The sequence below is a fragment of the Nycticebus coucang genome, chromosome 17, assembly GCF_027406575.1.
Source record: "Nycticebus coucang isolate mNycCou1 chromosome 17, mNycCou1.pri, whole genome shotgun sequence".
NCBI lineage: Eukaryota > Metazoa > Chordata > Mammalia > Primates > Lorisidae > Nycticebus > Nycticebus coucang.
The window spans coordinates 234,569-258,637 of NC_069796.1; the positions used below are offsets into that span (position 1 = coordinate 234,569).

Here is a 24,069-nt window from a genome sequence, read left to right on the forward strand (position 1 = left end):
GGTTCCTGTGAAACCCGCCTGGAGGCGGTGCCGTCCCCGCAGCTGCCTCGTTAGCTAAGATCCCCAGCAGGTATTTGTTTCCTCTGTCTCTTGGTAGAACTCTTACTCAGTTAATGTTCACCTCATGGATTTGTCCCCATTATCTTCTATTGCCTTCTTCCATCTCTGTCTTTTTGCCCTGAATTCTAGAAGATTTACTTCATTGTTCATTGACTTTGTGATCATTTGTGTCTTTGTCTACTCATCTACTTGCTCCTCTTTTGTTATTTTTATTATTCTCATTTGGCATTCATATTTGCTGTGACTTTCTTGTTCTGTTTCCTCTCTTTTTCATAGCTCTTTTAGGAATAAATGTCTTCTCAAAATTTTCTGCAGACACCCAATGTAACACTCTCATATTCTGTACTGCTTGAATGATTTGTTCTTTGCTTTGCTTGTCTTGTTCTTTTGACTCCTGCATTTGGTTTTCCTCAAATGCTTAGTGACTTCACTGACCACCCACACCCCACCCCCCCCAGCCTAGTTTTGGTGGCTGCACCACCTTCCCCTTGCTCCCATAGGCCTGTTTCCCCAGATCTCCTGGGACGGGAGGGCTGACCAGTGCTCTGGGATGGGTGGGGGTGACTGGCCTCACTTGGGGTGTCTATCAGGGGCCTGTGGGTACAGGTGGGTTGGAGCCTCTTCCTCAGTCCCCCTTTGCTGCCCTCCATGTCTCTGGTGTCTGGGAGGATGCCAAGCTCTTCTCTGAGGCTTCTAGAACCACATTCAAATTGGGCTCTTCTGTCAGTTCACTTCTGCTCACAAGAGGACGGAATCCACTGCTAATCACTCTCAGGGTTGGGAAGGGCCATGTCTCAAAAGCAGTCCGTTAGCCTTAAAATTACCCACAGGCTGTCCCCTGTGCTTTGCATCTATTCATCTGGTGCTACAGTTTCTCTAGCTCTTCTTTACTTTCATGGACATTTTTCCTAAAAGTTTAGATCATAATATTTTTGCATCTAATAATTTGATTCCACTTTCATCTCCCAGAATTGCCTCAAAGTTCACCCTTTCTTGTTTCTTCGCACTACTGTGTATTTACTTGCTTGAAAATATCTTTGACATTTTAAAACATTTTAGATTAGAAAAGAGTCCAAGGAATGTGCTAACTCCACCCACCTGATTCAATATTGAGGGTGTTTTGCGATTTTATGTTCTAAGACAAGTTCATCCTGCTGGTTCCAGCCCATTTCTGGGGCTACTGGGAACTGTGTGGGCACTATGGCCAGCGTACTGCTGCTCAGCTTGAGATGTGGCCCAGGGTGTCCAGCTGTGCTGGATGCCTTGACCAGCACAGCTTTATCTCCACCTGCCCTGCACAAGAGGTGCAGGGGTTCTGTAATCTCAGCAAGGAATTGCTCGTGCTGCAACAGAGCAGGAATCAGCCCTCCTCATCTTCACTGAGAGACACTGTCTCTCTCTCTCTGAACCCCTGCATACTTTCTAACCTGCCTCTGCCTGAGTCCTGTTCTCCCAGTGAGGTCACTAAGGGTCTTGCCCTCTAACCCTAACCCTTGGACCTCCATCCCATGGCTGAACCTGTTGGCTGCACCTTTAGCCTCAAGGCGTCATACCTCTTGCTTTCCACAAATTCACTCTTCTGGTTCTTTGGCTATTTCTGGCCAGTCCTCAGATGATTTAGAGCAATCTTTTCCTTTTTATTCTCTCCTGTCTCCCCCACCCCACAAAAAAACAAAACAACAAACTGTTCCTCAGACCATGTCTTGACCCTTTCCTCACACCACATGCTCTTGCTGTGTCCATGGCTTTAGCCCAGAAATGCAGAAATTTAATCCATAACTCTCTCTTGAGCTTCAGGTCCTGCCTTTTTGACAGCTGAATTCCCTGCCGCGGGCTTCTGGGGACTTCACAAGGATGGTGCTCACTTGGCACAGATCTGCTCCTCCTCCCTGCACCCCCTGTCAATGGCTGGAGCTGAGTGTCTTCTAAGCCCAGGCCTAGTGGGGCCTGGTCCCTTCCCTCTGTGTGCTGTCTGCAGCCCGTGCCCACGCTGACCGCCCACTTCCTGCGGCCTCTCAGCCTTTACCATCATTTAGACATGAAGATTCTTCACATTGCTGCCAGGGTAATCTTTCTGAGGCACATCTGAACATATCCCTCTTTTGCTTAGAACCCTTCAGGGTCTTTGCTCTTATATATAATAAAACCCGCAGGACATGAAGGTGCATTCCATTCTGACGTGACTGCCTCAATGTGTTCTCCTGTGTTCTTTGCACTAATACGGATCTTACACTCCCCTAGCTCTGAGAATGTTGTGTTTGCTGCATGGAGGGTGCCAGCTTCCCTTTTCCATAGGCTGAGACACTTCAGCTGCCTACCTCAATTCACATTTAGATTCCCTGTGATCCTTCTTTGACAGGCTTGTGGGTCTGTTTATTAACCTTCTCTCACTCCACAGAGGACTCCAGACAAGGTAAAACGGATAACACTGCATAGCAGGATTAAATAAATGAGTGAGGCAGTAAGTTCAAAGGGGACTAAAAGTAGATGTATAGATAATTTAGGTATGAGGTTAGATTTAAAAATTATATAACGCTAAGTTCTGTGAACTTAAGCTATAAAGAGACACACTCAAAATTTGCCTCTGGGCTTCCTAGTGTCAAAGCCAAGAGAGAAACTTGATTGGAATTTCATGGTCTCCATGAACAATATATAAAGCATCTTTGCCTATTATTGAAAAGTGAGAGATAATTTACTGAATTAAAGGGATACTTATAAAGGGATTGACAAATTTAGAAGTTCCTTTCCCTGTGATTTCATTGACCCTCAAATACAACCCCACATAATTACTGTAACTTTTTTGGTACACTGACTTCCTCAGGTTATGAACCTTATCCTTCATACTTGGCTTGATATCTCTTAATTGCTAAACAAGTATCTATCATATATACTAGATGTCCAGATGCACAGTCAAACGTGTGTGCTCGAGGAGGTATACAATTAGAAGTGTATAATGTTCCACGCTGTGTTGTAAACATAAAGATTTAACCAATTGGAAGAGTCTGTATAATAAGGGTGACCATGCTGTGAGCAGTCTCAGGAAGGAGTGGGACCAGGAACTGCTAGAGTGGTCTAGAAGCAGGTGTGGGAAGAGCATGAGGTGGCTCACAGACGCATCACCTATAAATCCTCAGACACTGGAGGTAGCTCACAGCAAGGACACTGAGAAATAGCAGCACCAGGACACAGGGGAAAGCAGCCGCCACAGTATTTAATGTGATTTCTACAAAATTAAAAAGTAAATATGTAAACAACAAGAATAACAACAATTGAGAACTCAAACAGGAGGAAGTTCCAGAGCAGAACAAGCAAAGGCAAGACATTGACAGAGGTCAATCCCTGAGAGGCTGGAGCCCAGTAAGCAGGGCAGGTGGACAGTTTGTTTCTCCCTCCCTCAGGCAGTCAGTGGACTCCTGAGCTGCTGGAGAGAATTTCTACCCTCATGAGCCCCCAGTGACTGCTGCCAGTGAACTGGAACTTCTTGAGGACAAAGCACCTGACTGCCAGTGTGCTCAGGGTTGCTTTCTACAAATGTAGACCTGAGCTGAGAATGCAGGTGTCACATGGCTTCTCCACCCACCCTGCATCTTTGTTCCCCCAGAGGCTTCTGGGTTTTTGTCTCACTCATTCCCATACAAACTTTTCTCAGCTCTGGACCAGACTGCAGGGGCCACAGGAGCTGGTAGGTCCCTGGGGATCTGTGTGACCCCAGAACCTGGACATTCTGGGTGGGCTGCCTTCCAGAGAGAAGGATGAAAAGGAGCAGAATGTTGGCTTTCTACCATTCGGACTCTTTTCTTTTCTTTTTCTTTTAGACAGAGTCTCACTCTATAGCCCTGGGTACAGTGCCATGGTGTCAGCCTAGCTCACAGCAACACTCAAGCAATCCTCTTGCCTCAGCCTCCTAAGTAGCTGAGTCTACAAGTGTGTGCCACCATGCCTGAATAATTTTTCTATTTTTAGTAGAGACAGGGTCTCACTCTTGCTCAGGTCTGGGACTCCTGAACTCAAGGGATCCTCCTGCCTCAGCCTCCCAGAGTGCTGGGATTACAGGTGTCAGCTACTGCGCCTGGTCATTTGGACCCTTTCCCTCCCCATCTCCTGCCATGCTGTGACTGCTGAGTGGTAGTTGAGCCTAGATGGCAGGAGATAGTTTTCCTCTCAGCTGGAGCATCCCACACACCAGGGCTCCCACAGAGAGTGGGGCTCAGGCTCTCCTCCAAGAGTCCAGCAATGGATTGAGAGTTGCTCAGACTGAAGACTTCCTGCCTGCTGGTCTTTGCTTGCCTGGTGACTTCATCACAGCAGAGATGCCCCAAGGCAGAGGGACATCAAATCTGCTTGGGCACATTGTGGGCAACTTGGAACCAACATGCTTCTCCCTGGCTTGGAAAGAATTGTCACTGGTGGGTGACTATTGTGCTGATCAATGTATAATGAAGATCTGAGTACTTCCTACGGGGCAGGTCTATTCTTAACAATTCCTTCAGTGTTAGCTTGTCTGAGAAAGTCTTTATTTCTCCCTCATATAAGAAATTTAGGATTTCTAAATTTCTAAAGTTTATCTTTAGAACACTTTTCAGGATACAAAATTCTAGGCTGACCATTATTCTGTTTGACAAGACTGAGAATGGGGCCCCCATCCTTTCCGGCCTGTAAGGTCTCAGTTGAGAAGTCTACAGTTAGTCTGATGGGTTTTCCTTTGTAAGTTACCGGATGATTATACATTAGGTGATTGCCTCTTGGTGATCAATCTCCTGAGAGTCTGTTGTGCTTCTAGTACCTGGAAGTCCAGATTTCTAGCAAGATTTGGTAAATTTTCTTCAAGTATTCCCTAAAATAGGTTTTCCAGCCCTTGTGCATTTTCTTCTTCACCCTCAGGGATGCTCTATAGGAAATACTCAGATCTGCATTATGCACCGATCAGCACAATAGTCACCCACCAGTGTAAAACCATCCAATTGCTAAAGTTCAGAGCCCAGATACCACAATGGCTCAAGAGGTAAAACAAAGCAGTGAAGTTCTACTCAACAAGATGAACAGAAATTCAGCCCCACTTATGAGCTCTCTCAGTAAATGTGAATGGATTGAACTTCCCACTCAAGAGACATAGGCTGGCTGAATCAATAAAAGATACAAGCCAAGTATCTGCTGTCTCTAGGAAGAATATTTAACCAAATAAAGACTTACTCAGACTCAGGATGAATTGATGGAAAATAATATTCCATGTAAATGCAAACCAACAGAAAGCTGAGATAGTCATTCTTTTTTTTTTTTTTTGTTTTTTTTTGTTTGTTTGTTTGTTTTTGGCCAGGGCTAGGTTTGAACCCGCCACCTCCGGCATATGGGACCGGCGCCCTACTCCTTGAGCCACAGGCGCCGCCCTGAGATAGTCATTCTCATATCAGACAACATAGACTTCAAAGCAACAAACACGGGTGGTGCCTGTGGCTCAGTGGGTAGGGCGCCAGCCCCATACACCAAGAGTGGTGGGTTCGAACCTGGCCCCGGCCAAACTGCAACAAAAACTAGCCAGGCATTGTGGCAGGTGCCTGTAGTCCCACCTACTTGGGAGGCTGAGACAGAAGAATAACCTAAGTCCAGGAGTTGGAGGTTGCTGTGAGCTGTGATGCCACAGCACTCTACCAAGATGATAAGGTGAGACTCTGTCAAAAAAAATAAATAAAGAAAGAAAGACAAAATGGTCACTATATAATGGTGAAGGAAACAATTCAATAAGAAGACATAAGTGTTCTAAAGATTTATGATCTAACACAGGTACACCCAGATTTATAAAGTAAACTCTACTAGGCCTAAATGAAGTGTTAAACTGCAATACTGTAATAGCTGGGGACTTCAACAACCCTCTGACAGAGGTGAACAGATCCTCCAAGTAGAAAATACATAAAGAAACATGGGACTTAAATGAGACTCTAGAGCAAGTAGGCTCAACAAACATATGTAGAACATCCTACACAAAACTATTAAATATACAGTCTTCTCATCAGTGCAAGGAACATTCTCTAATATTTATCACATCTAGGTCATAAACCATGTCTCAACCAACTGAAAAAAAAAATTTTTTTTTTTTTACCATGTGTCCTCTCAGACCACAGTAGAATAAAACCAGAAGTCAACTCGAATAGAAAACACTGAATTCTAAAAAAAAGTCTTGGAAATTTAAACAATCTACTGCTGCATGATTGCTAGGTTGAAAAGGAAATTCAGATAGAAATCATGAAATTCTTTGAATTAAATGACAAAGGGGAAACAAGTTATCAAAATCTGTGAGATCCAGCAAAAGCAGTCCTAAGAGGAAGATTCATAACCCTAAACACCTACATTAAAAAAGAGAAAACAACCCAGAAAGATCACAAGTCAATGATCTCATGAATCATCTCAAGAAATTATAAAAGGAAGAGCAAACTAATACTCAAACCAGTAGAGGAAAATAAATAACTAAGTTCAGAGCAGAATTAAATAAAATTGATAAGAAAAGAATTACCTAGAAGATTAATGAAAGAAAAAGTTTTGTTTATCTGAAAAAGTAAACAAAATTGATAAACCTCTGGCTAGATTGACCAGAAACAGAAAAGAAAGAACCGAAAAGAAAAAAAAAAAAAACACAATATGCTTAATCAACAATGAAAAAGGGAGATATTACAACTCATAACACAGAAATGCAAAATATCATCTCTGAATACTATAAAAACTTCTACGCATATAAACTGGAAAATATTGAGGAAATGAATTCTTGCAAACACACAACCTACCTGGTCTCAACCATGTAGAAAATTCATAAAGAGATCAATATCAAGTAATGAAATTGACATAGCAATAAAAAAAAAACCTTTCAATGAAAAAAATTCCCAGGCAGATGGTTTCACAGCTAAATTTTACCAGACGTATAAAGAGAAACTGGTGGCTATATTGCAGAAATTATTTCATAACATCATAAAGGAAAGAATTCTCCACAATGCATTCTACAAAGCCAAATATCACCTTGATACTAAAGCCAGGAAAGGATATAATAAAAAAAGTAAACTACAGACCAATACTCCTTATGAGTATAGATGAAAGAATTCTGAATAAAATACTAGCAAATTGAATTCAGGAACACATAAAAAAAAATCCACCACAACTTAGTGGGCTTCATCTTAGGCAGGCTAGGATGATTAAAAATATGCAAATCAATAAATGTGGTTCACCACATAAACAGAAGCAAAATCAAAGATCATATGATCATCTCAATAGATGCAGAGAAAATATCTGACAAAATTCCATACACTTTTACAGTAAGAACACTTTACAAAATAGGCATAGATGAAACATACCTCAAAATTATAAAAGCCACATATGACAAACATATGTTGATAAGGCAACATCATTCTGAATGGGGAAAAATTTAAAGCATTCCCACTAAGATCTGGAACTAGGCAAGGTTGCCTACGGTCACCATTTGCATCCAACATAGTGCTAGAAGTCCTAGCCAGAGCAGTAAGAGAAGGAAATCAAGATGGGGACAGAGAAGGTCAAATTATCTCTTTTTGCAGATGACATGATCTTAGATTCTGCCAAGAGACTCCTGAAATTCCATAAATAAATTCAGCAGAATCTCAGCATAAAAAAAAATCAATGTCTACAAATCAATACCATTCTTAGTCACCAACAATAGCCAAGCTGAGAATCAAATCAAAGACTCAATATCTTTCCCAATAGTAGAAAATAAAATAAAATACCTAGAAATATATTTACCCAAGGAGGTAAAAGACCTCTGCAGAAAGATCTATGAGTCACTGAAGAGGGAAACAATAGAGGATGTAAACAAATGGAAAAATATATCATGTTCATGGATCAGCAGAATCAACATGGTTAAACATGTCTGTACTGCTCAAAGTTATCTATAAACTTAATGCAATCCCCTAAAAATACCAATGGAATTTTTCACAGATCTATAAAAATAATTATGTGCTTCATATGAAACCAGAAAAGAGCCCAAACAGCCAAAGCAACCTTAAGCAAATAGGAAAATCAGAAGACAGCACTTTATCAGTCTTCAAGTCATACTACAAGACTATAGTAACCAAAACAGCATGGCACTGGCACAAGAACAGAGACACAGTCATCCAAATGGATCATAACAGAAAAGCCATATATAAGACCATCCTCATATTTCCCTCTGATCTTTGACAAAGTAGACCATACACCAGGGAAAATAATCCTGATTCAGTAAATGGTGGTTGGAAAACTGTATAGCCATAGGTAGAAGACTGAAACAGGATGTGCACCTCTTACCACTCACAAAAATGAATTCACAATGGATAGCCCACCTATGGCATAAAATAAGAATTCTGGAATAAAATGTTGGAAAAACTCATAATGGCTGTAGACATCAGTCTAAAGAATTTATGAAGAAAACCCCAATATAATCACAGTAAAAACAAAAAAAGTAAGACCTGATCAAATAAAAAAGCTAAGCTTCTGCACAGAAAATAAATAAATAAATAAAATAGAGAGAATATACAACCTACAGAATGGGAGAAAATATTTGCATGCTATACACCCTAGTGGCTAATAACCAGAATCTAAAAGGAACTCAAGCAAATCATGAAGAAAACTTACACAAGCCCATAAAAAATGGGGCAAAAGACTTGAAAAGAAGTTTTCAAAAGAAGATAGACTAATGGCCAATAAACACATGAGAAAATACTCAACATCTCTAATCACCAGGGAAAGTCAAATCCAAACCACAACAAGGTAACCCTAACTCCAGTGAGAATGACTTTTATCAAAAAACCCCCAAAACAACAGATGCTGGCATGGACCTGGAGAGGAAAGAGCACTTATTACCCTGTTGGTGGGCTACAAAGTAGTATCACCTCTGTGGACAAATATGGAGACACCTCCAAGAATGAAAACCATTTGACTCTGCAATCCCATTGTTGGGTATTTACCCAAAGGAAAAAAAGTCACTTTATCAAAAGGACACCTGCACTCAAATGTCTATTGCAACACAATTCACAATCATAAAGATGTGGAACCAGCTCATTGCATGAATGGATTAATGAAACGTGATATGTAAACACCCTGGAGCACTACTCAGCCATAAAAAAAAAAAATGGTGAACTGATGCCTTTTGTAACAACTTGGTTGGAACTGGAGAGTATTCTTCTAAGGGAAGTTTCACAAGAATGGAAAAAAAATACCACATGTGCTCAATATTAAATTGTAACTAATCAATCAACACCCATGTGCACATTTGATAGTAAAACTCAATGGAAATCAAGCAGGTAGGAGGCAGGGGGATTAAATTCACACCTAATGGGCGAAACACACACTATCTGGGTGAGGGGCACACTTTTTTTTTGAGACAGAGTCTTAAGCTGTCCCCCTGGGTAGATTGCCATGGTGTCACAGCTCACAGCAACCTCAAACTCTTGGACTTAAGTGATTCTCTTGCCTCAGCCTCCCAGGTAACTGGGACTACAGGTGCCCGCCACAATGCCTGGCTATGTTTTTTGGCTGTAGTTGTCATTGTTGTTTGGCAGGCCCGGGCTGGATTCGAACCCGCCAGCTCTGGTGTATGTGGCTGGTGCCCTAGTCACTTGAGCTACAGCCGCCAAGCCAACGAGGGGCACACTTTTACTTTGATTCAAACTGTACAAAAGTAATTCATGTAACCAAGATATTTGTAACCCCATAATATTCTGAAATATAAAGAAATTATAAACAATACTTAGAATACCTACTAAACATCTATGTACCAGACACCATGTTACATACATTGTATGGATACTTCGTATGACTTCCAACCAACATCATGGATATTATTCCCCATCTCAAAGCTGAGGAAAGTAAAAAGTTAAATAAGTTGCCCAAGTGTGGACAGGGAATCAGGAGCAGGACTTCACCTTAGCACAGGTGCTTGAGCCCAGTCCTGTGTTTTTTCAATTCTTTACTATTGGGTCATGCTTTGGTGTGTAGCAGATTGTTTAATACATGCATTTGATTATTTTTTGTATGTATTTGATTATGAAATTCACAACTATAGAGACTTTTTACTGATGGGAGGGCCCTGATGGAAGGAGCTGGATAAGAATTAATTTGACACCATTTCCCTGGTCTGTACATCCTATTCCATAATATTCTGAGGAACAGAAAGCAGCTATCTGGCAAATAAAAAAAGTGCTATAGAATCTGTTTTCAGTGAAGAAATATCAGGGAATATGCTAATATAAATATTTCCATATTAAAACATTGGGATGTCTGACTAATTTTCTACTATGTATTATATAATATGGCACAACTTTGTTCACTGTATCCAAGGAAACTTATAATGTAACCACTTTGTAAAAGGGTTTATTGTATTTTAATCCAATTAACTCTCACTGACAAATTGATGGCAGCTTCTTACCTGAAAGTTACCAAAACAGCTTCCTCCCGGGAGGGTCACGTAACTCACATAGGGAGGCCCGGGTGCTGGCAGTGACTCGTAGAGAACTAGGCTGTCACTGGGGAATGCAGCCTTCTGCTGCTGCTTGCCCTCCCAAAACTCCTGTAACATCGACACAACATTCACTGGAAAAGACAAGAGATGTCATCTGTTATTAAAGAAGGACTTATCCTGGCAAAAGCAAACTTTAATTTGTGGGCTAGATTCTGTAATATGGAAGCAGAGCAGAGTTAGTGTGTGTAGAATGGTGGGGGATGCCGTCAGCCATGAAAGAGTATCTGCTGTTTAAATATATGTGAAGTGTGCAGTAAGTCTGCTAAAATATGCCATGTTAATGCAGATGCATACATTCCATAAACAGGAAGGCCCACGTGGTCTGGTACTCTAGTTCTAACAATGTTTCAGTTTATAAAATTCACTTAATTTTTTTAAAGATTTTTTAAAATTTTAATTAATTAATTAATTAATTTTATTATTATTTTTTTCTGAGACAGAGTCTCAAGCTGTTGCCCTGGGTAGAGTGCTCACAGCAACCTCCAGCTCCTGGGCTCTTGCCTCCACCTCCCAAGTAGCTGGGACTACAGGCGCCCACGACAATGCCTGGCTATTTTTTGGTTGTAGCTGTCATTGTTGTTTGGCCCAGGCTGGATTCAAACCCGCCAGCTCAGGTGTATGTGGCTGGTACCTTATCCGCTTGGGCCACAGGCGCCGAGCCAAATTTACTTAATTTTTTTTTTTTTTTTTTTTTTGTAGAGACAGAGTTTCACTTTATTGCCCTTGGTAGAGTGCCGTGGCATCACACAGCTCACAGCAACCTCCAACTCCTGGGCTTAGGCGATTCTCCTGCCTCAGCCTCCCGAGCAGCTGGGACTACAGGCACCTGCCACAACGCCCGGCTATTTTTTTTTGTTGTTGCAGTTTGGCCGGGACTGGGTTTGAACCCGCCACCTCCGGTATATGGGGCCTGCACCCTGCTCACTGAGCCACAGGCCCCACCCAAATTTACTTAATTTTTTTTTTTTTTTTGTAGAGACAGAGTTTCACTTTATGGCCCTCGGTAGAGTGCTGTGGCCTCACACAGCTCACAGCAACCTCCAACACCTGGGCTTAAGCGATTCTCTTGCCTCAACCTCCCGAGTAGCTGGGACTACAGGCGCCCGCCACAACGCCCGGCTATTTTTTGGTTGCAGTTTGGCAGGGGCCGGGTTTGAACCCGCCACCCTCAGTATATGGGGCCGGCACCTTACGGACTGAACCACAGGCGCCGCCCCCAAATTTACTTAATTTTTAATATAAAATGTAAAGACCTCATTCTTCTAGTTTGAATGTTTGCCTAACTAGTCCAGAACTGTGACTGCCTCTGGTCTTGTCCCCCATTTCTCATAGACTCTCAAGCCTGAAGATGAAAGCCAAATTGGGAGGTGAAGAAATCAGTAACATAGTTTTCATTGGGACTCTATTACTGCAAGATTTCAGAGGAGAAAGTCAGAAAGAAGAAAACTTTCTCATGCTCCTGCCACCTTGGTCTAAAGGAAAATGAAAGGCAAGTGTGGAATAGGCAGGAGGCTGCAAAAAGCCACGAGTGAAACTAATACCATGGAGACCTCGTTCAGGACAAGGTCTGTCAGATGACTTCAAAAAGCCTAGCATGGCTACAGCCATATGTTTTAGATTAAATGACCTATGATAGCCTGCAGAAGTTCCAGATCAAATTAGGTTGGTTTGTTTATCCTGTACTGCAAATTAAATTGTGAAAATTAACAAGGATAATAGAATTGTCCAGTCAAAAGTGACCTTGTAGGTCATATAGGCAAAGCTCTGCCTAACACAAGAATTCCTTGCTGGCGTTCCTGACAGCTGCCTGTCTGCCTGGCTTTGATCTCAGGGAAGGACCTGGTCCTTACCACATCCCACCTCAGCTGTGGATGGTCCTATGCAAAGGCCTTTTTGGCAGTGAGCTGAAATCCCTCTCAGGTAAAGTTCATTCAGAAGGAGTCTTCTTCCTGAAACCTCACGGGAATTCAGCTCCTGGCCCATGTCTAGCCCACCATGTACACAAAGGCTGTGCAGGGCACCTGTTGCTGTGCCTGTCTAGCATTCACTCCCCTTCTTGTGAGAACAACACAAAGGTTTTTTAATTTTTTTCCCTTGGAGACTTATGTAATCTCCAGGGTTGTAGATGGGAACTTGGCTGAAACTAAGCCATCCAGAGGCCATGAGTCCAGGGCTTCTGTTAAAAATGGTGGAAGTTTCTTTTTTCAGTAGGGTTCTGCAGGGGTAGGAGCAGTGCATGGAACTGTCCCTGTAAGAAGGAAGGACAGCTGAAAGAGTCAACACAGAGCAGGGTTGTTCCAAGAGAGGAAGAAAGAAAGACGAGGTTCTGATGACACAGTTTGAACTCCAGTCCCAGCTGTGTCCTAATCCAGGACCCTCGACTGGACAGTGAACTATCTGAACCAACACCTCTGCTTTTTCCTTAAGCCATTTTGAACTGGCCCCCTCACTTGCATAAGAAAGTGTGCTGATGCAGCCCACCCTCGTGCTTCCTCAAGTTCTATATAAAGTAGTTTTTGTTCTTTCAAATGTGCTCTGTATAATGACTGACCATGCCCTTTGTCATTGTCCTGAATAGATTCTTGGATGTGTTTCAACATGCTGGACGTAGTTATTTTTTCAGGAAGTAAAGAGTGTTACAGAGTGTGATCTGGCGATGGAAGCAGACCATTGCACGACCACTTCCTCAGCTGTTTACTGGAGCGCCAGCCTCCTGATGCTTCTCCCAGGGTCACAGAGTGGCTCCACAGCATGTATTTCAGGCAAATTCTGGAGACTCTTAAGGAATTGGATGCCTGTGTTTATTGAAATAACTAAAGTGCTTACTATCTGACAAATACGTTTGGAAATAAGTTGGGGAAATAAAGCAGAGGGGATACTTGAATTAGTCAAAAATACATATTGAAGTAGTGAAGTTGAGAATTGGTTATTACAGAGAGTTTTAATTCATCGAAAAATATTTGAAATAATGTTTTCTACCAGTGATGCAACTCAAAATAGAATTAGAACTTTCATTTTCAAAACTGTGTTTCTGCCCCCATCCCCTCTCCCTTTCAGCTGGAGGGTTGATGAGCTGGCTGATTCTGTCTCTGCTCACAGTTGACCAGCAGAATCCGGCAGAGACATCTGATTAAAGCCCAAACTAAAACCTGTGGCTTGTCACTCCTAGTCATCATACCACCAGTCTCCTGGATTAAGTTAGTTAATTGTTGAATGACTTTTAGCTGAGAACTAGAGTAGGCCGTTGAGAATTCATAATTAGGTAAAGTAAACACAAGAATTTTGGCATATAAAGCTATTTGGATTAAAAAATTTGCAGATAATATGCACTGAGTAATATTTCTGTATGGATAAAAGCTGCACTTTTCAAATTTTTCTTTCTGAAACCTTAGGATATTTCTCTGACAGGCCTGGCGAGTGTGATGTGCCATGTGCACAGTCGTCCTCTGTCTCCGCCTCCTCTTGTCGCCTGGAAACCCAGATGAGTGGCGTGCAGAGGGAAGGCCAGCCCACCTTTGGTAAGTCAGAGGACGCTCCACTTGAGAAGCACGAGCTTAACAAGGTTCCGGACAATCTCAAGGAAAATATGAGCAGAGGGGCAACAGCTGCTGCAGAAGACTCCCCAGGTCTGAGGACAGGCTCCTAGTTGATCTCCAGGCATGGCGGCACATTTGGTGCCCAGCCAACAGTCCCGCCTTCCGTGTCACAGCATAATCTGGAGCTATCAAGTGTGGAGAGCCACCCTGGTGGCTGGGGCCCGTCTGTGCCTGCCTCCCCTTATTTCTACAGCCTCAAACGTGTGAGCTGCTTCTCCTGAGCCTCATCTCTGAGTCACTGCCCTGACCAATCTCTTTCTTTCTTTCTTTCTTTTTTTTTTTTTTTTTCAGACAGAGTCTCACTTTGTCGCCCTCCGGAGAGTGCCGTGGCATCACACAGCTCACAGCAACCTCCAGTTCCTGGGCTTAGGTGATTCTCTTGCCTCAGCCTCCCGAGTAGCTGGGATCACAGGCACCCACCACAACGCCCAGCTATTTTTTTGTTGCTATTTGCCCGGGGCTGGGTTTTGAACCTGCCACCCTCGGTATATGGGGCTGGTGCCCTACTCACTGAGCCACAGGCGCTGCCTACCATGACCAATTTTTAAATGTTTCCTCTTTACTCATCCTTCCCAGCAGCCATAGTGTGCTCAGAACAAATGAATGAATAACTGGTTTCAATCAACCAGTTAAATGAAACCTAAACTTGGGAACATTTCTGGCTACTAGATAGTGAAATTTCCTCATCATGGCTAAGTTTCTAGAAGGTGTATTCTCCACTGACCGTCTGTGCTTCCTAACCCTCATCCATCTTTCACCTCAGCAGCATGGCTTCCCCCAATTTCCTTCCACTGACACTGCTTGGCAAATCGTGTAGCACCAGCCTGGTCTCCACTCGCCTTCCTGGAGTGCTCCTCTTTCCTTAGTGTCTGTTTGGATGGCGTCTACCCATTTTTTAAGACTCACCTTCAGCATCAGTTTCTCAAAGATACAAACAAAACCAAATTAGACCTTGCTAATGACAGTCTAGTCCCTTGAGAAATATTATGATGTCACCTGGCACTTGTTAGGAATTCAGGATCTCGGACACCACCCAAGGTCTACAGAACCAGAGCCTGAATTTTAACAAGATTCTCAGGCAATCTGATGCATGTTAGAGCCCAAGAAGCCCGGCTGTGAGAAGACGGGGCTGCCGATTCCCCCATGATGTCAGGTACTTCCTCCTGCATCTCTACGGGGACTTCTCATGTGATCCTCACAGCATCCCCGTGGCATGGGTATTATCAGCTATAACTTAGAGTTGAAAAATGAAAGAAGCTCGAAGAATCAAAACATTAGAACGTCTATGTTCTTGGCATATCCTGAGACTCTCCTTAACCTAATGGAAATTAATTGTAGTCATGGTTGCCTAGCCCTGCTGGAGACAGTGCTCTCTGAGGAAAGAATCATGCCATATGGGTGGCGCCTATGGCTCAAAGGAGTAGGGCGCCGGCCCCATATACCGGAGGTGATGGGTTCAAACCCGGCCCTGGCCAAAAATTGCAAAAAAAAAAAGAAAGAAAAACATGCCATTTTCTCCACAATGCCTGGGATACAGTAGGAACATAATATGTGTTAGTTGTGTATCTGAACCTTTTTAAGGGCATAGAGGATGTGGTCATTTGTGAGATGCAGGGCGGGCTGGGGGCCCCACCCCAATAATTACACACCTACTCTTTCCCATGGGCCTCTTTTCTAATATTTGCTCTTTACAAAGTAAAGCAGGGTGAAATATTTGTGCTTTTTAATAAAAATAATGTGACATAGCTCCAGTTAGAGCTGTTTTGCTGAATGAGCAGGCTGTGCCCAGAAGCACGCACCTCCATGGCCAGTCCTCACCAACACTGGGCTCTGTGTTAAAGCGATGGGGGGATCCCACCCATCGTGGGGCTCAGAAGGCCTCCCATTCCTGTCCCTCTGAAGGAAAGACAGAAAAGCAGGAACCTTAAGAAGAATAAGAGGAGATGACAAGACCACTGAGGGGCTTGGAGCTTCACAGGCAGCGGCGCAGGTGTCTGGCTGAGTGGGCCCTCCACCTCAGGATCAGGCAGATGTGGTCTAGAACTCATCGCTTTTGGCCTTGCATTATTTCTCCTAAAGTAAAGTTCTTTTTGAAAAGCTCTGCCCTTCTCAATGGTCTGATCTGCAACCAGGAAGAGGTAAATCAGCCATCCAGCAAATTTGGACATAGACACGAGGTGGGTGGTGAGGGGAAGGCAGGTGGGCAATGGTCAGCTGACCACGGAGTGGAACAAGCTGAGCAGATCAAGTCATCTTTGGTTTTGCTTTTGTCACAGTGACTGATGTATGACTGATACAATTACTGTAATGAAACAGAATATCAAATGGCTGAGGCTGTGAGAGCAAGTGGGAGCAATAGCATAAAACCTACTTTTTTCTTAACTTCTGTCATCTTATAACATCTGACAATAAAGAAAGCAACTTATCTCTGGATCGACTCTGCACAGCAAACTTCTTAATCTACTCCACTGCTTCAAATTGCTTTCTCGAAAGAAGTAACAGACTCCTTCAACAGTTTTGAATATTTTGTGTAGTGACAACAAGAAAATTTTGCTGAGGTTTATAGACATTAGAGTGGCTACTTTCTTCTTCTCTGTGTTTTGAAATTTGAACATGACAGATTTCTCAGAGTAGTAATTAGACCCCCAAGCAAGTCTCTTGTAAGTGAGGTTTTCATTTCCTCCTCCCTGAACCTTCCTTTTTTATTATAAAGTTCAAAACTGAAGATTTTCCAGTTAACTGATGATGTCTCAGCTGTCTAACCTCTGATCCCTCAGCAGAGATGGTCTGTCAGCTTCAGCTAGGACAGTCTCCTGACACCTCCCTGAACACCTGGGGCTTGTTTGTTAGCTGTGTCTTGCTTTGGTTCTTCCTCTGATGTGAGTGTTGTTTCTGCCCCTCCCCTTTGTTCATCCAATGTACCTGCCCTGCACTGAGGCACTGCCCTGCAGGAAGGCACCGCCTTGCTCAGCCTCCCTTTCTGGTGCCCGCAAGCCCGCCTCCTTTCTGAACTCTTTTTCCATAAGTGGCCGCATCTTCTATAAACCATGCTGATAAAATGGATGTGGTGCTCCTGGCTAAATTATCAAGTCAGATTTGACCAGACTTCTTTCTCACCAGAGGAATGACATGTCTGGTGGCAATAATTCATCTTAACAGATACACTTTTCTGTTACTTAACTTGCGCCAGACCATAGGATTCTAGAGCACGATTCATTTTCCTCTGTAGCCTCCTTGGTGTACAGCACAGAGCTGTCCACCTAGAAGCAGTTGTTGATTTCATTTAGAGAAAACTCAAGTAGCCTAAACGCCTTCAGTGCAATTGAGTGAATGAATATGTAGAAGCTGAATGAAGTCTCTCAGCCCACGGAAAAGTAAGGCCTTCCTCTGGAATAGGCTTTACATGGGAACCACTTGGGATGGTATATAGATGTGCTGGAATCCGGGGGAGTGGACACCTGGGTGGGTCTGGGTGGGCAGGACAGGGCCCTGGGAGTGCACTTGGGCAGCAGCTGCTTGCTCACTGGGTTGGTGCCTTCACAACAGCTGGGTTGGGACGATCTGAGCAGGGCTGGCAAGCCTGCTGGACTGCAGGCACCTGGTCCCATGCCTGGCACATGGTCTGTTTTCATGTGGGAATCTGAGATGCAGAGAATTTATTTGCCTCATGGATTAATCCGGGTACCATGGCTCATGCCTATAATCCCTGAGGCAGGAGAATCACTTGAGCTCTGGAATTTGAGACCAGCCTCACCAAGAGTGAGATGCCATCTGTACTAAAAGTAGAAAAACTAGCCAGGCAGTGGTGGTGGGCACCTGTAGTCCTAGCTACTTGGGAATCTGAGGCAGGCGCTCCAGCCCAGGAGTTTGTGGTTGCTGTGAGCTAGGCTGAGACCATGGTACTCCAGCCTGACAGACAGGGTGAGACTCTGTTTCAAAAAAGAAAAAAAGCCTCATGGTTTACACAGTATGTTATAGTACCTCAAATGCAGGTACTACTAGTTCTATACACAATAAAAGGTGCATTTTGTCTCTCCATATTTTTTTGGTAGACAGGCAGTTTACTAAGGAGTTAAAACCTATTCTTTGGAGCCAGAATTCCTGTGTTTGAGTCTTGCCTCAATCACCGTATGATGTGTTGGCCACTCTTCACTGCAGGTCATCTGTGGAATACAGCACTCACATCTCAGAGTTGCTTTAGGTTTGACGTGGAAAGTGCTCAGAGCAGGGCTTCACACATCCTGTGTGTGTGCACAGAGTGTCAGCCACTGTGGTCTGAGAAGGTGAAGGGAGAAAAGGCATGGCTACATGTTTGCGTGTTGCATCTTTGAAATTTAACTGTTCATGCATTGAAGCCGTGTCATTAAATATTCTAAAATAGCCTGCAAGTCTAAAACTTCTCTGATAGAACTCACTGTGCCATTCAATTTCTTCTCATGATGTGTGGAATGTGTAGAAATGGAGAAGAGACCATTAGTGGGGAGACTGAAGCTTCATGGTACCCAGAAGATGAGTGGGTGAAGGCTCCAGCCTCATGCTCTGGAAACACATATTTCTGTCCCAGTTTTCCACGTTGTAATGAATACTGAAGAAGTAGATTTGCTCTTAGCAAAAACTATAAGGAGGAGCTAACTTAATCTTATGTTAGCATCTAATGACTGTGTAAGCTTCATGAAAGCAGAGACATTGTAGCTATTGCCCAGTTCAATCACCGAATATGACTAGTCTGGCATAGATGACAGCCATTTGTTTGAAAAAAGGAGTCTTAAAAGTCTGTTATAAATCTATTAGAAAAAAGACCCAATTTCTTTACAACTTACATGAGGAAAAATTCTAGCTGGGTAACATTAACCTTGCCAAAAACAATTAAAGACAAATTGGAAAGGCTGCTGTTAAAGGATAAATCATTAAGAAGCCTTCAAGATATTAACATATTTTCCCATTGATTCTCTGTCTCTAAACAGATGGATTTATGATATACAATATTTTAATATAGCCTCTAATTAAATTATCCTCAGCAGGTGATATTTAAAAATAAAGTTAATTAGTATTTTCCATTTTAGCAATTCAATTATGTATAACCTATTCTTACTAATGTTATTTCCTACTTTTTTGAGGAAAAAAGAAACAAAACCAGGAAAAGGCCAAAATAATTTAAGGGGCAAGTTTAATTGCCATTCATGCAAAATGGGTCAAGAAATGGGGTTACTTTGGCTAGGCTGAGCTGCAGGACTCTGACACACAGAGCCCACAGCTGTTTGTAACCACACTCAGCCTTTACTAGGTTTTGACGGGGTTAACAGGGGATTGTGGACATAGCTTGTGTGTTGGGACAACATGGTAGAGTCTCAGGCTCTTTTTCTTTGGTGCCGATGCCCTTTCAAAGGTGGTCACGGCAACTGCAGGACCAGACAGCTCAAGTGTGGCTTTGTTCTTAGCAGAGGGGCCTTCCTTAGTAATTTCCCAAGTCAATGCTTACCTTCTTTAGCAGCTGGAAAACTGATTGTGTTTCTTCTTTTGTTTGCTTTTTTTTCTTTCTTTCACCCCCCACCTCCTACCCAAAACATTTTCCTGAGGGAATTATGATCCTTTAGGTTGTTGCAAAGTAACTTCTTAAGAGATTCTATAAAACATGCAAAAGGGATATCTTTTTGATTTAATTTTCACCCTGGAATTTAAAACTGTTGAACTGTAAATTCTTTTGTGGGAAAATTTAAATAAAATTTATTTTTTGTATATTTGCAAGTGCAGGGCAATATTTTTAAAGGAGGGAGAGGAAAAATAATATGAAGGAGCAAGAAGGAATCACAGAGACAAATCAAAATAACAAGTTGTTAAGTGCACCATCCTGAAACAGCAGCAGCCGTGTGCCTGAGGTCACACCAGGGGCCGGTTGAAGTGATCCAGTCTCTAAAGTTGCATAAAATAAAAACCTGATATAATCTGTTTAACTAATCAGAATGTGTATATCTCTCTCAAGTTCCATCAGCAATGACATTGTTCTATATTTAAAAGACACTTTGTAGGACCATTGATTTTAGACAACCACCAAGGATCAGTCACCTGGTTGCTTTAATAATCAATTCCGTTCAGTCAAAATGGTCAAACCTATGCCAATGTGGCTTTAGGCATACACGGAATCTTCCCTCCGGTAAACAGTCATTCTAAGAATGCTCTTCAAGGTCCTGCCACAGCTATGAACCAGGCACAGAGTTTGGCCCTAGAAAGCATGAGTGTGGCTCTGATGACCCACAGTAGGGGCAGATCTGGAGAAGGAATGTGAGGTGGGTAATTTAAGCCACAGTGCTCTGGGGTGGCCATGTTTATTTCGGAGCCCCTCTTCCTCCATGCTCCCTCTTGTCTATTCTGGCTGTCAACTTAAACCTGCATACAATTAGGCTGTGACAACAGTCAGAGGATGAATGGCTTAAAAGGTCCTGGCACAGCTCATTGCAACATAAGGGGAGTACCCAGCAATGGAAAAAACCTCTCCTCTTTTTGTAGGGGAGAAAAATCAATGAATCAGCAATAAAGAAATGTCTGATTGTGCACCTGTTCGGTGCCTGCCCCTGAGGGAGTCACCTTGGGGTTACTAAAAAGTGCAAGGTACAGCTCTGCCCCGCTTGAAGCCCCCAGCTCAGGTGTGGACAAAACACCCCTATGAAGTGATGACACTCAGCACTGCCTCATAAGAGCTGCATAAGCTGTGCCGCCAGGCCTCAAGTGCCCAAGGAGTAGTATAGGCATCCCCTCCAACTTTTTAAACAGGGGGCCAAATTCACTGTCCCTCAGACCGTTGGAGGGCCAGACTATAGTTTAAAAAAAAACCCAACTATGAACAAATTCCTATGCACACTGCACATATCTTATTTTGAAGTAAAAAACAAAATGGGAACAAATACAATTCACACCTCTTCATGTGGCCCACAGGCCGCAGTTTGAGGACACCTGGAGTAGTGACTAAGTAATGGGTTCCCACTGCTGTTTTTCAGGACCAGATCAAAATAGGGATCAACCAATTATCATCACAGTAGAAAAAAAATCAACTGTGATTCAAGCAACATTTCACAGACACCAGAGAGAAAAGATATATATAGAGAGAGATAATAATTATCTATTTTGTCAATATTAAACTTTCAATAGGGTTCTTTTTCATTTCTTTTTCTTTTAAAATAAGATTGTTTTAACTACCTTGACAGACTAAACTTACACAAGCATTCGAAGGTGGAGGAAAAGAAATAAGAGCCTTTTGAGTTAAAACTTCAATATGAAATATATTAAACAAAGAAGATTCTTTCATGAAAGGCTTCTAAAGTTGTCTTACATTTCTTAAATCAATCTGTAGCACATAATCAGTAAAACCATATCATTTAAACAGAAAGATCATAACTTAGAAACTCACCCTTATGCAGCTGTATCCTATTATAGGCTGTAACTTAACACATGAGTTTCAGAAGCTGTTAAAATTGAGTTCAGACTAACAAATCCTAACTGTTAAATAAAAAAAAAAAGAATCTCTGGTGAGATGAGACAGGCATTCACGAAGAGGCCCAAGATCTGACCTCACAGGTGGGTGTCTGCTGTGTTTTATTTTTGATCTGCTAAATCTTATTTATCTACAAGAAATAAATGCCTTAGAACAGACGAGACCATTAAGTGATCAAGAGGCTACCTCCTCCTCCCTTCTTTTCCCATTGAAAAATTGTCCTCTGGGGCTGAGACAAGGAAAAGAAACAGCTCATTTTCCACTAATAGCTGAACTGAAACCTACATTTTTCTCTTAGTATAAGTTCAAATAAAAATAGTTGTATCCTGTAATAAACAAAGGAAATCAGCATTTGAATAAGCTTTAATAGAACAGATATCCACAGTTTAGATGCTAACATTATCAGAGTTCAAACTATTGTAATTCAGATCCAGTCATTATTCTAAAATAAGCTAGCAGGCAGCATAAGGCGCTGTTTGCTTGTTTAAAGTGTATTCTTCCAGGTACACTGTATGTGGCGGAAGGCATTGTGGTGTAAGCAGGGATATTACTGCGTAAGAACCATCATCCCTTTCCATGTGACATGTGAAAACTATAAATTTATCATCAAATTTATACATTTTGAATAACTACATTGAAAAGCACAGGATCGAGAAAATATTGACCCTGGAGGACTTTTGCTCTCTTACACTGCATACAAGTAGATTCGTGATAGCTAAGATGTTTTTAATAGGCCTATAGTCTGTTGCAATTTTTCCAAAGGATAAAAATAAACTCTCTGAAGTATTCACCTATCTGATATAAATAAAACCTTTCATGCAGAAAAATGTTTTCCCAAATGGAAGAGTTAATGTACCTCAAATGTGTGAGAACTTTGCTTCCAATTGTGCAATGTTTGGTAAAGGTTCCATCTTACTTTTTAATTATAGAATTTGGGTGAATTCTAACACATTATAAGTCATTGCTAGAAACCTATTCATTCTCATGGCTGCAATGATAGCTAAGATAGCTTTTAAAAAATTTTTTTCAGAATGTTTCCTTGATTTTGGCCTTTGACCAGTGAAAGTGGTTTTTCCCTGTAGACCTGTTTGACATTCACGAGTTTTGTATCTTGCCTGAGTCAACAAATGGCTTCTTGCTGAGAAAAAGCTATAATTCTCCCTACCAGAGGGAGATGACGTCCCATGGATGTCAGCATAAACCTTCCCTCAATGCAACCTAAGGCCATAAACTTTTAGGACTAATCTGGGATCCACTCCACTCCAGGGCTCCGTTGCCTGAGTGTCAGCGTGACTCTCACTGGACTTCTTGCCCACTCTCCGCACCCCTTCACCCCACGCTTTGCTCTTGTGCTGCCTGGTCTGTCTTGGGACATGCTCGTCCCAGAAACACCCTTCCTTTCTCCACATTCCTGTCTTCCTCCTATTTAGACAAGATTATTTAGTGGGCCCTTCTGGACTCCCAAAAGAGTCAATTTATCTTCCCTCTATGTTTTCCTAATAGACACAAATTGAGCATCTTGAATCCGAAATGCTCCAAAATCTGGGACTTTTTGAGTGCAATGTTATGAGCCAAGGAAATGCTCACTCACTGGAGCATTTCAGATTTCAAACGCTTGAGTATATAATATAATGCAAATATTTTAAAATCCCAAAAAGTCTGAAATCTGAAACACTTCTGGTCCCAACATTTCAGATGAGGGATAGTCAATCTGTACTGTGTTTACAACACTAAGGATGCATTAGCCCCTCTGACAGGTGGTGCCCTGTAGTGTCAGACAGAACCGGGTCTGCCATTTACTAGACACATGATGTTGGGCAAGTCTCTGTGACCTCCAGGATCCTCTGCTCTCCCATCTGTACATAACAATTGCACCTGCATTACAGCCTTACTGAGAAGGAAAGTCCCCAGCATGGTGTCTGTCACACAACAAAACTTGACATCTTAGCACAACCATTACAGGTGAAGGACAAACCCAAAGTTGGCAGGAAACACATGGTGCTCTCGTAATTTGAAGAGTTAACACTCAGGTTAGGATCTTGAATCATGCTGTGATTGCTTTAAGAAAGAACATGGGGAGGTGGTGAACAGTGGCAAACAAATAGAAAGCTCACAACTCCTGAAAAAGGGTGGATGGGGCTGCTTTGAGGATAGCTCAATTTGGTTGTGATGAACGACCCATGAAAATAAATTGGATATTTCACAAAACTAAGAACAGAAAGCAAGGTGGAGACATGCTGTGTCTCAGCTGCAAAGAGTGTCTCTGTGGTAGTGTGGAGGCCTGGGGTTCAACGTGTTATAGAAGAGAGACTTTTACATAGCAGAGAACAGTCCAGTTCCAGCTTGTATGAAAAAAACTTCAAATTGAGAGTCCACTTTATTTAAAACCTCTTTCCATTATTTTTCATATAAAATATAAG

The 24,069-nt window shown here is 42.4% G+C and overlaps 1 protein-coding gene across 1 annotated transcript in view; it reads right to left on the reverse strand.

Annotated features, from left to right (window-relative positions):
- The window catches only part of LIX1 (limb and CNS expressed 1), a 66,018-nt gene that overhangs the window by 39,068 nt on the left and 2,881 nt on the right, over positions 1-24,069 (reverse strand). Inside the window, exon 2 of the mRNA XM_053566642.1 lies at positions 10,475-10,638. Coding sequence (XP_053422617.1) covers positions 10,475-10,638 — 164 coding nt within the window. The remainder of the gene's footprint in view (positions 1-10,474; positions 10,639-24,069) is intronic.